This window comes from Ranitomeya imitator, chromosome 1 (assembly GCF_032444005.1).
Source record: "Ranitomeya imitator isolate aRanImi1 chromosome 1, aRanImi1.pri, whole genome shotgun sequence".
In the NCBI taxonomy this organism is placed as follows: domain Eukaryota; kingdom Metazoa; phylum Chordata; class Amphibia; order Anura; family Dendrobatidae; genus Ranitomeya; species Ranitomeya imitator.
Genome location: NC_091282.1, coordinates 61,667,088 through 61,680,103, shown reverse-complemented (window position 1 = coordinate 61,680,103; position 13,016 = coordinate 61,667,088). Strand labels below are relative to the sequence as shown.

Sequence of the window (13,016 nt, the reverse complement as noted above, 5' to 3'; positions counted from 1 at the left end):
CACAGCACATGGAGACCCTTCCAGCTGCCCCCCACACACTGACCTATAGAGGACACAGCACATGGAGACCCTTCCAGCTGCCCCCCACACACTGACCTATAGAGGACACAGCACATGGAGACCCTTCCAGCGCGGCTTCTCATCTAATAGAGATCTCAGATCTACATCGTACATCATGGAGGTTTTTTCCGCTGTTGTCATTCCATTGCTCTATTTCAGATGAGCTCTAGATTTATGAACCTCAGGAAATACTTTCTTATTACATGGACAGTCATTGTAAATCTTTTAACCCATACTTATGAAAACAGAAAAAGAATGTCCCCGTGCATATTAATGGAGATGTTACACATTTATTTCCAAGCAGTGCACTTGAGCTGTGCTGCTGCAAAGATATGCTGCTTGTACTGTACAGAACGTATGTCCTACCGCATAATAACAAATGTCAGTCTGCGGTGTCCTACATTGACATGAATTGTGACCTTAAAAAGAAAACCTTTGCATTGCTCTCTCCTAGCTTACATGCTGGCTGGTGGGTTAGTATATAGGTATTCGCTCATCCATGTGTTCAAGACTGTAACTACGAACTAAAACTGACCTGTGAATAACAAAATTATATTATAATACCTACTGCTTTTTACAAGAATATAATACTGCCTCCTATGTTCAATGAAATGCCTACTATAATACTCTCCCTATGTACAAGAATATAACTACTCTAATACTCTCCCTATGTACAAGAATATAACTACTATAATACTGCTCCTATGTACAAGAATATAACTAATATAATACTGCCCCCTATGTACAAGAATATAACTAATATATTACTGCCTCCTATGTACAAGAATATAACTACTATAATACTGCCCCTATGTACAAGAATATAACTACTATAATACTGCCCATATGTACAAGAATATAACTACTATAATACTGCTCCTATGTACAAGAATATAACTACTATAATACTGCCCATATGTACAAGAATATAACTACTATAATACTGCCCATATGTACAAGAATATAACTACTATAATACTGCCCCTATGTACAAGAATATAACTACTATAATACTGCCCATATGTACAAGAATATAACTACTATAATACTGCCCATATGTACAAGAATATAACTACTATAATACTGCTCCTATGTACAAGAATATAACTAATATAATACTGCTCCTATGTACAAGAATATAACTAATATAATACTGCCCCCTATGTACAAGAATATAACTACTATAATACTGCTCCTATGTACAAGAATATAACTACAATAATACTGCTCCTATGTACAAGAATATAACTACTATAATACTGCTCCAATGTACAAGAATATAACTACAATAATACTGCCCCTATGTACAAGAATATAACTACTATAATACTGCAAGAATATAACTACTATAATACTGCTCTTATGTACAAGAATATAACTACTATAATACTGCTCCTATGTACAAGAATATAACTACTATAATACTGCCCCTATGTACAAGAATATAACTACTATAATACTGCAAGAATATAACTACTATAATACTGCTCCTATGTACAAGAATATATCTACTATAATACTGCTCCTATGTACAAGAATGTCTACTATAATACTGCTCCTATGTACAAGAATATAACTACTATAATACTGCCCTTATGTACAAGAATATAACTACTATAATACTGCTCCTATGTACAAGAATATAACTACTATAATACTGCCCCTATGTACAAGAATATAACTACTATAATACTGCTCCTATGTACAAGAATATAACTACTATAATACTGCCCCTATGTACAAGAATATAACTACTATAATACTGCAAGAATATAACTACTATAATACTGCTCCTATGTACAAGAATATAACTACAATAATACTGCCCATATGTACAAGAATATAACTACTATAATACTGCTCCTATGTACAAGAATATAACTACTATAATACTGCCCCTATGTACAAGAATATAACTACTATAATACTGCCCCTATGTACAAGAATATAACTACTATAATACTGCTCCTATGTACAAGAATATAACTACTATAATACTGCTCCTATGTACAAGAATATAACTACTATAATACTGCCCCTATGTACAAGAATATAACTACTATAATACTGCTCCTATGTACAAGAATATAACTACTATAATACTGCCCCTATGTACAAGAATATAAATACTATAATACTGCTCCTATGTACAAGAATATAACTACTATAATACTGCCCCTATGTACAAGAATATAACTACTATAATACTGCAAGAATATAACTACGATAATACTGCTCCTATGTACAAGAATATAACTACAATAATACTGCCCCTATGTACAAGAATATAACTACAATAATACTGCCCATATGTACAAGAATATAACTACTATAATACTGCTCCTATGTACAAGAATATAACTACCATAATACTGCCCCTATGTACAAGAATATAGCTTTTAATAGTTTTTGTGCACGTGTTCACGGTTTATTGCACAAAATTCTGCTGCAGATTGTGATGTTTGGCAGGAAAATGGCTGCATAAAATACTTGGTTTTTTTGCCAGGTTTTTGTCTAATTTTTAACATGCGTTTTTGTTGCGTATTTTCCCCACACGCTAGTATGGAGTGAAATAAAAAACACTGCATGAATTGAGATGCTGCAAAACTGTTATATAATATATAACCAAAATGTGCACGAGAATTTAGATATTTTCATCACTTTTCTGCTACTGTAAAATGCTGCGTCTTTTCCATACCACATTTTTGCAGAAGTCATGCAACTACGGTAATACTGCACCATGACCAACATGATGCACTTGTGTCTGAAGATCAGCAGCATTCATCCATATCCTGCTGCGTTCCTCGCCCCCTGCACCCTGCGTAGCCATTCTTTTGGCACCATAGGTGGTCTTTGCAGCCCGCTATGACATGCAGAGCTGCCTTCTGGATTGTTGACCGTCCCTTGTTGCTGTCACCCTATGATACATGGTACGTTGCCCGCTGCATGGTGTGTACGGGTGCCTGGCTCACCCCTGCTGTACCGTCCATCCACATTAGGCCAGTGCATTAAGCCTGACATTAGCATCGCTCCTACAGACAGGGCCAAGCTCTGCCGACTCCATCATTATCCATCTCCGGCCTCGGAAGAAAGCTCTTAGCCGTTCTTCTCACGCCCTCTGAGCCTTTCTATCTGGAGACTCCTTTTGTAGACTGTGAGTTTCCTGAGAGATCAGGCCATGAATTATCCAGCGCCGTGTCCTGTCGGATAAATGTCTCGCTGTGAACACATTTGGTTACAGAAGAGCGACGGTGACACGCCGCCTCGGAAGCGCTGTCAATTTCCTCATGATGGCGGTGGCATTTGAAAGTGCTGAGCCAGACAATAACTGTGTCCCGGACTCCAGGGTAAGTTTTGGCAGAGGCGCTGTGTGTACATTGGGCTTTATGTGCCGAGTGTCCTGACGGAGAAGCCGTCGTATTTCAATTTACGTAAGTGCCAGTGACGGGCGCGGGGAGCAGATGTTTGTTTTCAGCTGCTGCGTCCGCGTATTACAACAGCTGCTTCTGAGGATTCTCTCTTATGTGATAGCGAAATTATTAATAGGTGGATTGGGTTGCTGGTGCAGTCACTGTGTACATACATTACATTACTGATCCTGAGTTACATCCTGTGTTATATTTCAGAGCTGCACTCACTATTCTGCTGGTGCAGTCACTGTGTACATACATTACATTACTGATCCTGAGTTACATCCTGTATTATACTCCAAAGCTGCACTCACTATTCTGCTGGTGCAGTCACTGTGTACATACATTACATTACTGATCCTGAGTTACATCCTGTATTATAATCCAGAGCTGCACTCACTATTCTGCTGGTGCAGTCACTGTGTACATACATTACATTACTGATCCTGAGTTACATCCTGTATTATAATCCAGAGCTGCACTCACTATTCTGCTGGTGCAGTCACTGTGTACATACATTACATTACTGATCCTGAGTTACATCCTGTATTATAATCCAGAGCTGCACTCACTATTCTGCTGGTGCAGTCACTGTGTACATACATTACATTACTGATCCTGAGTTACATCCTGTATTATAATCCAGAGCTGCACTCACTATTCTGCTGGTGCAGTCACTCTGTACATACATTACTGATCCTGAGTTACATCCTGTATTATATCCAGAGCTGCACTCACTATTCTGCTGGTGCAGTCACTGTGTACATACATTATATTACTGATCCTGAGTTACATCGTGTATTACACCCCAGATCTGCACTCACTATTCTGCTGGTGCAGTCACTGTGTACATACATTACTGATCCTGAGTTACATCCTGTATTATACCCCAGAGCTGCACTCACTATTCTGCTGGTGCAGTCACTGTGTACATACATTACTGATCCTGAGTTACATCCTGTATTATACTCCAGAGCTGCACTCACTATTCTGCTGGTGCAGTCACACTGTACATACATTACTGATCCTGAGTTAGATCCTGTATTATACCCCAGAGCTGCATTCACTATTCTGCTGGTGCAGTCACTGTGTACATACATTACATTACTGATCCTGAGTTACATCCTGTATTATACTCCAGAGCTGCACTCACTATTCTGCTGGTGGATCCTGATTCTCTCTACATTCGGTGAGCCCTCCAACCCACTCATCCTTGTTTTCTTAGATTGAAGCTTTTCCATGATAGATTCATGGTTGTGTGAAAATTCTGTATATTCGAGACTCCTAAAGATAAATCTTAGAACATTGGATCAAAAAACAAGTTGTTTTTGAAGAAGTTACTCCAAGTTGTAGGTATTTTTGTGGCACGGAGCCCAGACCGCTGTGCTGTGTAGGACTGATGCCTTCCTTCGGGTCATCCGTGTATTAGATTGCCATTGGTTACTTATTAGACGCTTGCTTATATATCGCCAACATAAGAGAGAGCCTGGTCCATTTTGTGTATATCCTCTGTCCGATGTCTGCGATGTTTAATATCATGTATTTATTAGACTGGATGAGTAGGAAACAATTAGTTTTGATTTGGTAACCTCCGATACTGGTCCGTTCAGAAGGGTGAGATGAGGGAATGTCTGTGGGATGACACATTCCCTCAACTCGCCTTTCTGAAATGACCAGTATTGGAGGTTACCGAACACCCCCCCGGAGAGCTGTCGCCTCCCTCGAGGTGTTCTCACACTAAGGTGGTCTGATCCCAGGGATTGTGTCACGCTCCCTCATTTACCACTTGCGCCTCTATCCTATAACACCTGATATATTCCAGTTATTGTACATGTTGTAATCTTTGCCACTCTACTTCATTTCTAGGAAAATTATTCCACATCGATTTTGGTTACATCTTGGGAAGAGACCCCAAGCCTCTGCCACCCCCCATGAAGCTGAACAAAGAGATGGTGGAAGGAATGGGAGGAACCCAGAGCGAGCAGTACCAGGCTTTTCGCAAACAGTGTTACACAGCGTTCCTCCACCTCCGCAGGTAACCAGCATGAGGGGGTACCATGTGAAGGGCACCATACATTGCAAATCTAGTTCGGTGGGCTTAATGGGGTTATCTGTCGCTGCTCAATTGCACGTCGTAGTGAGCTTTTCTGAAGATACTACAACCCCACACACTCACACTATAGGCCTGTAGTGTGGACATGTGCTCTTGTTTACAGTAGGATAGCTGCTGATCATGGGGTTGTAATGTAATCAGGACCACGAACGTCGCCAGATATCCCCTTTAAGGCACTTGTGTAACGATTAGTGAATATCCCAAATGAGTGATCTGTGGGCATAGTTATTCCCAACATTTAAAGCTATCACCTACCCACAGACCTGGTGATCACACTCTGACCAGTGGGGGTAAGACTGCTGAGATCCCTACTGTTGCTTTGAGATGCCCTGAAGAAATGGATCCCCTGGAAATGGCTGACCGCAGCACTCTGCTTTCTCTGGAATCCACATAGATCTCATGCTTGGCCATTAATATGGGGCATTTTCAAACTCTTTTCTCAGGATCGGTCAGGGTGTGAAGAATGTTGGAGATATAATTTTATGTCAATCATTTGTATTCTATTAGACATGGTATTATATAGAAAACCTTTCCATTGTGCAGCTGTAACAGGACACCTGGCTCAGCAGGGGGGCAGCCGTCTCTGTTTCAGAGAAGAAATTCACACCCCCACCAGCTAGCTAGTATCAAGCTCCTACAGGAATAAACACATGTAGATACCATGCAGTCTAACTGCTTTGTTGAGTTAGCTATGATTTCATAAGGAGAATATGGACTTATTGTACATCCTAGTCACACACCGTTTACATATTCGAGATCTCTGGAGCAGACTGAATGCCTTCCAGGGTCTTCATCCGTTCTAGCACCGAAGGAAGGGGAGATGCATAGAATGGCTAGTAGGAGCCAGGCAGTAAAGTGTGTTTGGTCTCAATGCGTAACAGGGGCCCAGCAGAATCTGATGTCGCCCAAAACCGCTTCCATATGATGGTCCATTAAGGAATAATGACCCATCTTAGATTTTGGAGTGTTTAGCTGCTAGAGGCAAGCAGAGAGGATATAGGTTCAACCCAGAAGGCAGGAGGGGAGTAAACCAAAAGGGATAAAGGCTATAGTAAGGTCATGTGATCGCTGTCTGTTATGCTTGTTGTTCACTTCGAAAGTGGAGGCCACGTGAAGTAATTTGCTGTAAAGGAGCTAGGAATCAGCTGGCTGCCCATTCCCCCTGGGGGCCAGCAGACACATGGTGGAACATCAAACCGGCAATTGACATGATCCATCTGCTTATATCTTTTTTACTACCGCCTTTTTGTATTTGCATATCTGACCATTTTATTTGCATAACCATTGTGAATATAGTGTATTGTCTAGTGTGCCCTTAAGGCAATTAAATATATAATTTAACCTTGGGCTGCTCTTTTATCTCTATCCATATGTCCATATTCTTGGTTTAACTTTTCATGCTACCGTGGCTGGTTTCTGACCCTATATAATCCGGTTAATGGACTTGGCTTATATCTAACGAGGAACTGGCGGCAGTCCTACTAGACTGACCAGGCTCTGTTTCACTGGTGCTAGTGAAAGAGGCCTCTTAGCCTGTCAAGGTTGTGAGCGAGTGTGGTGCCTTTTTAGCGACTGCATGGGCCACATCTTCTCACTTCCTACCAGGGCCCATGTGGACAGGAGATGTCTGTGTAAAACTACCAAGTTGACTTTACGTGTCAGGTTGGTGAAACTGGGGGGACCGCATTACTTGATCCTTGCGTAATAGTGACATCAGGCAGGGTGGCGAGGCGCAGGTTCATCACTTGTGGATCAGAGCATTAACAGCTGTCTTGTGCATGACTCTATTAAACAGTCACAGCGCCGTTTAAATTAAAATGTTATATGAATTTTTATCATCTTGGAGCTATCCTGAGAGGTCAGTGGCGATCTCTGCTGTCAGACCCCTTCCACTAAAGTAGTGATGGCGTATGAGAAGAAGAGGGAGTAGTGTATTGCTCCTTCTGTCTTTACAATAAAGGCAGTTTTATCATCCTACTATTCGAACAATTTGTTTTTACCTCCTCTCGGCATATTTTCTTTGGTTTGTTCTGTTTAATCTGAGTAGGTTCCATTCTTGTCCACAGGGACATTCAGATATAGAATATACAATAAGTTGATTTAACATATACCATATATACTCGAGTATAAGCTGACCTGAGTATAAGCCGTCCCCCCTAATTTTTGCAACAAAAAACTGGGAAAACATATTGACTCAAGTATAAGCCTAGGGTGGAGAATGCAGCAGCTACCGGTAAATGTCAAAAATAAAAATAGATACCAATAAAAGTAAAATTAATTGAGACATCCGTAAGTTAAGGGTTTTTGAATATCCATATTGAATCAGGAGCCCCATATAATGCTCTATACAGTTCATGATGGGCCCCATAAGATGCTCCATACAAAATACGCCCCATATAATGCTCCATAAAGTTTATGATGGGCCCCATAAGATGCTCCATATTAAAATATGCCCCATATAATGCTGCACAAATGCTGATTATGGCCCCGTAAGATGCTCCATACGGATATTTGGCCCATATAATGCTGCACAAATGCTGATTATGTCCCCATAAGATACTCCATATAACAATGTGCCACATGTAATGCTCCATATAGTTCATTATGGCCCCATGGATGCTCCATATAACAATGTGCCACATATAATGCTCCATACAGTTCATTACGGCCCCATAAGATGCTCCATATAACAATGTGCCACATGTAATGCTCCATACAGTTCATTATGGCCCCATAGATGCTCCATATAACAATGTGCCACATGTAATGCTCCATACAGTTTATTATGGCCCCATAGATGCTCCATATAACAATGTGCCACATATAATGCTCCATACAGTTCATAATGGCCCCTTAAGATGCTCCATACAACAATGCGCGGAAGACGGGGCGGCGGTGGAATGAGGAAAGGTGAATATGAAATACTCCCCTGCTCCTGTCGCGGTCCCTGGCAGCTTCTCCCGGACAGATGGTCTCTGGCGCCGGCAGCTTCCTCTGTTTCATCGGTCACTGTTACCGCTCATTACAGTAATGAATATGCGGCTCCACTCCTATGGGAGTGGAGTCCATTTTCATTACTTTAATGAGCGGTACCATGTGAACACTGAACAGGGGAAGAAGCTGCTGGCGCAGGAGACCATGGGACACACAGGGACCGCGTCAGGAGCCCCAGGAGCAGGTGAGTATGTGACCATCGTCGCTCCCCCCCTAGTATATAGCACAGCGACGTATATAACACAGCCCACGTAGTGTATAGCACAGCCCTCGTAGTATATAGCACAGCCCACGTAGTATATAGCAGGGGTGTCAAACTGCATTCCTCGAGGGCTGCAAACCATGCGTGTTTTCAAGATTTCCTTAGCTTTGCACAAGGTGCTGTAATCATTATGTGTGTAGGTGATTAAATTTTCACCTGTGCAGTACAAGGAAATCCTGAAAACATGACCTGTTTGCAGCCCTTGAGAAATGCAGTTTCACACCCCTGGTATATAGCACAGCCCACGTAGTGTATAGCAAAGCCACATAGTATATAGCACAGCCCACCTAGTGTATAGCACAGCCACGTAGTATATTGCACAGCCCACGCAGTATGTAAGACAGCCCACGCAGTATGTAAGACAGCCCACGCAGTATGTAAGACAGCCCACGCAGTATGTAAGGCAGCCCACACAGTATATAGCAATGTGGGCACCATATCCCTGTTAAAAAACAAAACAAAATTAAAATAAAAAAGTTATTTACGCACCTTCCGGCGGTCCCTGGATCCAGCCCAGGCCTTTAGTGATGTTCCTCGCGATGCTCCGTTCCCAGTAATGCCTTGCGGCAATAACCCGTGATGATGGACCGGTCTCGCAAGACCGCTACGTCATCTGGAGTCATTGCCGCAATGCATTCTTGGGACCGGAGCGTCCCAAGGAGCGGGAAAGGCTGCTGCAGACGCCGGAAGATGAGAATATAATGATTTTTTATTATTATTATTTTTAACATTATATGTTTTTACTGTTGATGCTGCCTATGCAAAATTTGGTCACACTTACAGGGTTAATGGCAGCGTTAATGGACTGCTAAAACGCTATGTGGGCGCCGACTGGAGGGGAGTAGGGAGGGGCCAATTCGCGGCCGAACTGTGCCTGTCGCTAATTGGTCGCGCCCATCCGGCGGCGACCAATCAGTGACGCGTGATTTCCGTGACACAGAAACAGACAGACAGACAAACAGACGGAAGTGGACCTTAGACAATTATATAGATATTTATTTCTATCTGCACTTGTCACTTCTTGTCCTTTTACAATTTGTTCTAATTAACCCACCATAGAAGCAGGTACGTACTTCTGAATACTTGAGTGTGCGCGCACCGCACGCTGTCAGGATTCTCTGGTGGTGAGAGCATTTTGCATGCAGGCACATGCCGACTAGACGTGCTCTTCCCACTTGTATTGAGCTAGGCCAGTCACGTCTAGTTGGAATGTGGCTGGAAGTATGCAAATCGCATACTTCCACATACATACTCGCCTCCGGCTTCGGAAAATCATGACCGCATGCATTGCACATTCTGTAAAGTTCCAGAAGTCTGCAGACATAGAGCGGCTGCCGACTTTCACCCCAAACCCAGACAACCCTTTTAATATTCAAAATAGTGTCCACCAACATTTCAAACTATTAGAGGGGCCTCATATAGCCTGAAGCAATTACCTCATAATCTACTATATAATTATCTAAGGGTCACTTCCGTCTTTCTGTCCTTCTGTCTTTCTGTCACGGTTATTCATTCGCTGATTGGTCTCGCCAGCTGCCTGTCATGGCTGCCGCGATCAATCAGCGACGGGCACAGTCCGGAAGGAAATGGCCGCTCCTTACTCCCCGCAGTCAGTGCCTGTCGCCCGCATACTCCCCTCCGGTCACCGCTAACACGGGGTTAATGCCGGCGGTAACGGACCGCGTTATACCGCGGGTAACGCACTCCATTACTGTCGCTATTAACCCTGTGTGTCCCCAAGTTTTTACTATTGCCGCTGCCTATGCGACATCAATAGTAAAAAAATTAATGTTAAAAATAATAATAATTAAGAAAAAACCTGCTATACTCACACTCCGTTGCAGCTCTCGCCGGCCACCATCTTCCGTTGCAGGTTACGGTTGCAGAAGGACCTGCCATGACGTCACGGTCATGTGACCACGCCGTCATCACAGGCCCTGCGTTAATACCAACCCTAGGACCGGAACCTGCCGTGGACTACAAGGGCCCCTTCGGAAAGGTGAGTATATGTTTATTTTTTATTTTTTCACCTGTGACAAACCTGGCTGGGCAATATACTACGTAGCTGGGCAATATACTACGTAGCTGGGCAATATACTACGTGGCTCTGTGCTGTATACTACTTCGCTGTGCAATATACTACGTGGCTGGGCAATATACTACGTGACTGGGCAATATACTACGTGACTGGGCAATATACTACGTGGCTCTGTGCTGTATACTACTTCGCTGTGCAATATACTACGTGGCTGGGCAATATACTACGTGACTGGGCAATATACTACGTGACTGGGCAATATACTACGTGACTGGGCAATATACTACGTGACTGGGCAATATACTACGTGACTGGGCAATATACTACGTGACTGGGCAATATACTACGTGACTGGGCAATATACTACGTGACTGGGCAATATACTACGTGACTGGGCAATATACTACGTGACTGGGCAATATACTACGTGACTGGGCAATATACTACGTGACTGGGCAATATACTACGTGACTGGGCAATATACTACGTGGCTGGGCAATATACTACGTCGCTGGGCAATATACTACGTCGCTGGGCAATATACTATGTGGCTGGGCAATATACTACGTGACTGGGCAATATACTACGTAACTGGGCAATATATTATGTGGCTGGGCAATATACTACGTGGCTGGGCAATATACTACGTGGCTGGGCAATATACTACGTGACTGGGCAATATACTACGTGACTGGGCAATATACTACGTGGCTGGGCAATATACTACGTAACTGGGCAATATATTATGTGGCTGGGCAATATACCATATATACTCGAGTATAAGCCGACCCGAGTATAAGCCGACCCCCCTAATTTTGCCACAAGAAACTGGGAAAACTTATTGACTCGAGTATAAGCCTAGGGTGGAAAATGCAGCAGCTACCGGTTAATATCAAAAATAAAAATAGATACCAATAAAAGTAAAATTAATTGACACATCAGTAGGTTAAGTGTTTTTGAATATCCATATTGAATCAGGAGCCCCATATAATGCTCCATACAGTTCATTATTGCCCCATAGATGCTCCATATAAAGCTGTGCCCCATATACAATGCTCTGCACCGTTAATTATTGCCCCATAGCTGTGCCATATAGTGCTCTGCACCGTTCATTATTGCCCCATAGCTGTGCCATATAGTGCTCTGCACCGTTCATTATTGCCACATAGCTGTGCCATATAGTGCTCTGCAACGTTCATTTTTGTCCCATAGCTGTGCCATATAGTGCTCTGCACCGTTCATTATTGACCCATAGCTGTGCCATATAGTGCTCTGCACCGTTCATTATTGCCACATAGCTGTGCCATATAGTGCTCTGCACCGTTCATTTTTGTCCCATAGCTGTGCCATATAGTGCTCTGCACAGTTCATTATTGACCAATAACTGTGCCATATAGTGCTCTGCACCGTTCATTATTGCCCCGTAGCTGTGCGATATAGTGCCCTGCACAGTTCATTATTGCGCCGTAGCTGTGCCATATAGTGCTCTGCACCGTTCATTATTGCCCCATAGCTGTGCCATATAGTGCTCTGCACCGTTCATTTTTGTCCCATAGCTCTGCCATATAGTGCTCTGCACGTTCATTATTGCCACATAACTGTGCCATATAGTGCTCTGCACTATTCATTATTGCCCCATAGCTGTGCCCCATATAGTGCTCTGCACTGTTCATTATTGCCCCATAGCTGTGCCATATAGTGCTCTGCACCGTTCATTATTGCCCCATAGCTGTGCCATATAGTGCTCTGCACCGTTCATTGTCCCATAGCTGTGCCCCATATAGTGCTCTGCACCGTTCATTATTGCCCCATAGCTGTGCCATATAGTGCTCTGCACCGTTCATTATTGCCCCATAGCTGTGCCATATAGTGCTCTGCACCGTTCATTGTCCCATAGCTGTGCCCCATATAGTGCTCTGCACCGTTCATTATTGCCCCATAGCTGTGCCATATTGTGCTCTGCAACGTTCATTATTGCCCCATAGTTGTGCCATATAGTGCTCTGCACCGTTCATTATTGCCCCATAGCTGTGCCATATAGTGCTTTGCACCGTTCATTATTGCCCCATAGCTCTGCCATATAGTGCTCTGCACCGTTCATTATTGCCCCATAGCTCTGCCATATAGTGCTCTGCACCG

General features: G+C 43.0%; 1 protein-coding gene across 1 annotated transcript in view; it reads left to right on the top strand.

The window, feature by feature from the left end:
* Positions 1-13,016, top strand: part of PIK3C3 (phosphatidylinositol 3-kinase catalytic subunit type 3) — a 257,560-nt gene that overhangs the window by 171,488 nt on the left and 73,056 nt on the right. Inside the window, exon 23 of the mRNA XM_069747182.1 lies at positions 5,337-5,505. Within this exon, the coding sequence (XP_069603283.1) occupies positions 5,337-5,505 (169 nt within the window). The remainder of the gene's footprint in view (positions 1-5,336; positions 5,506-13,016) is intronic.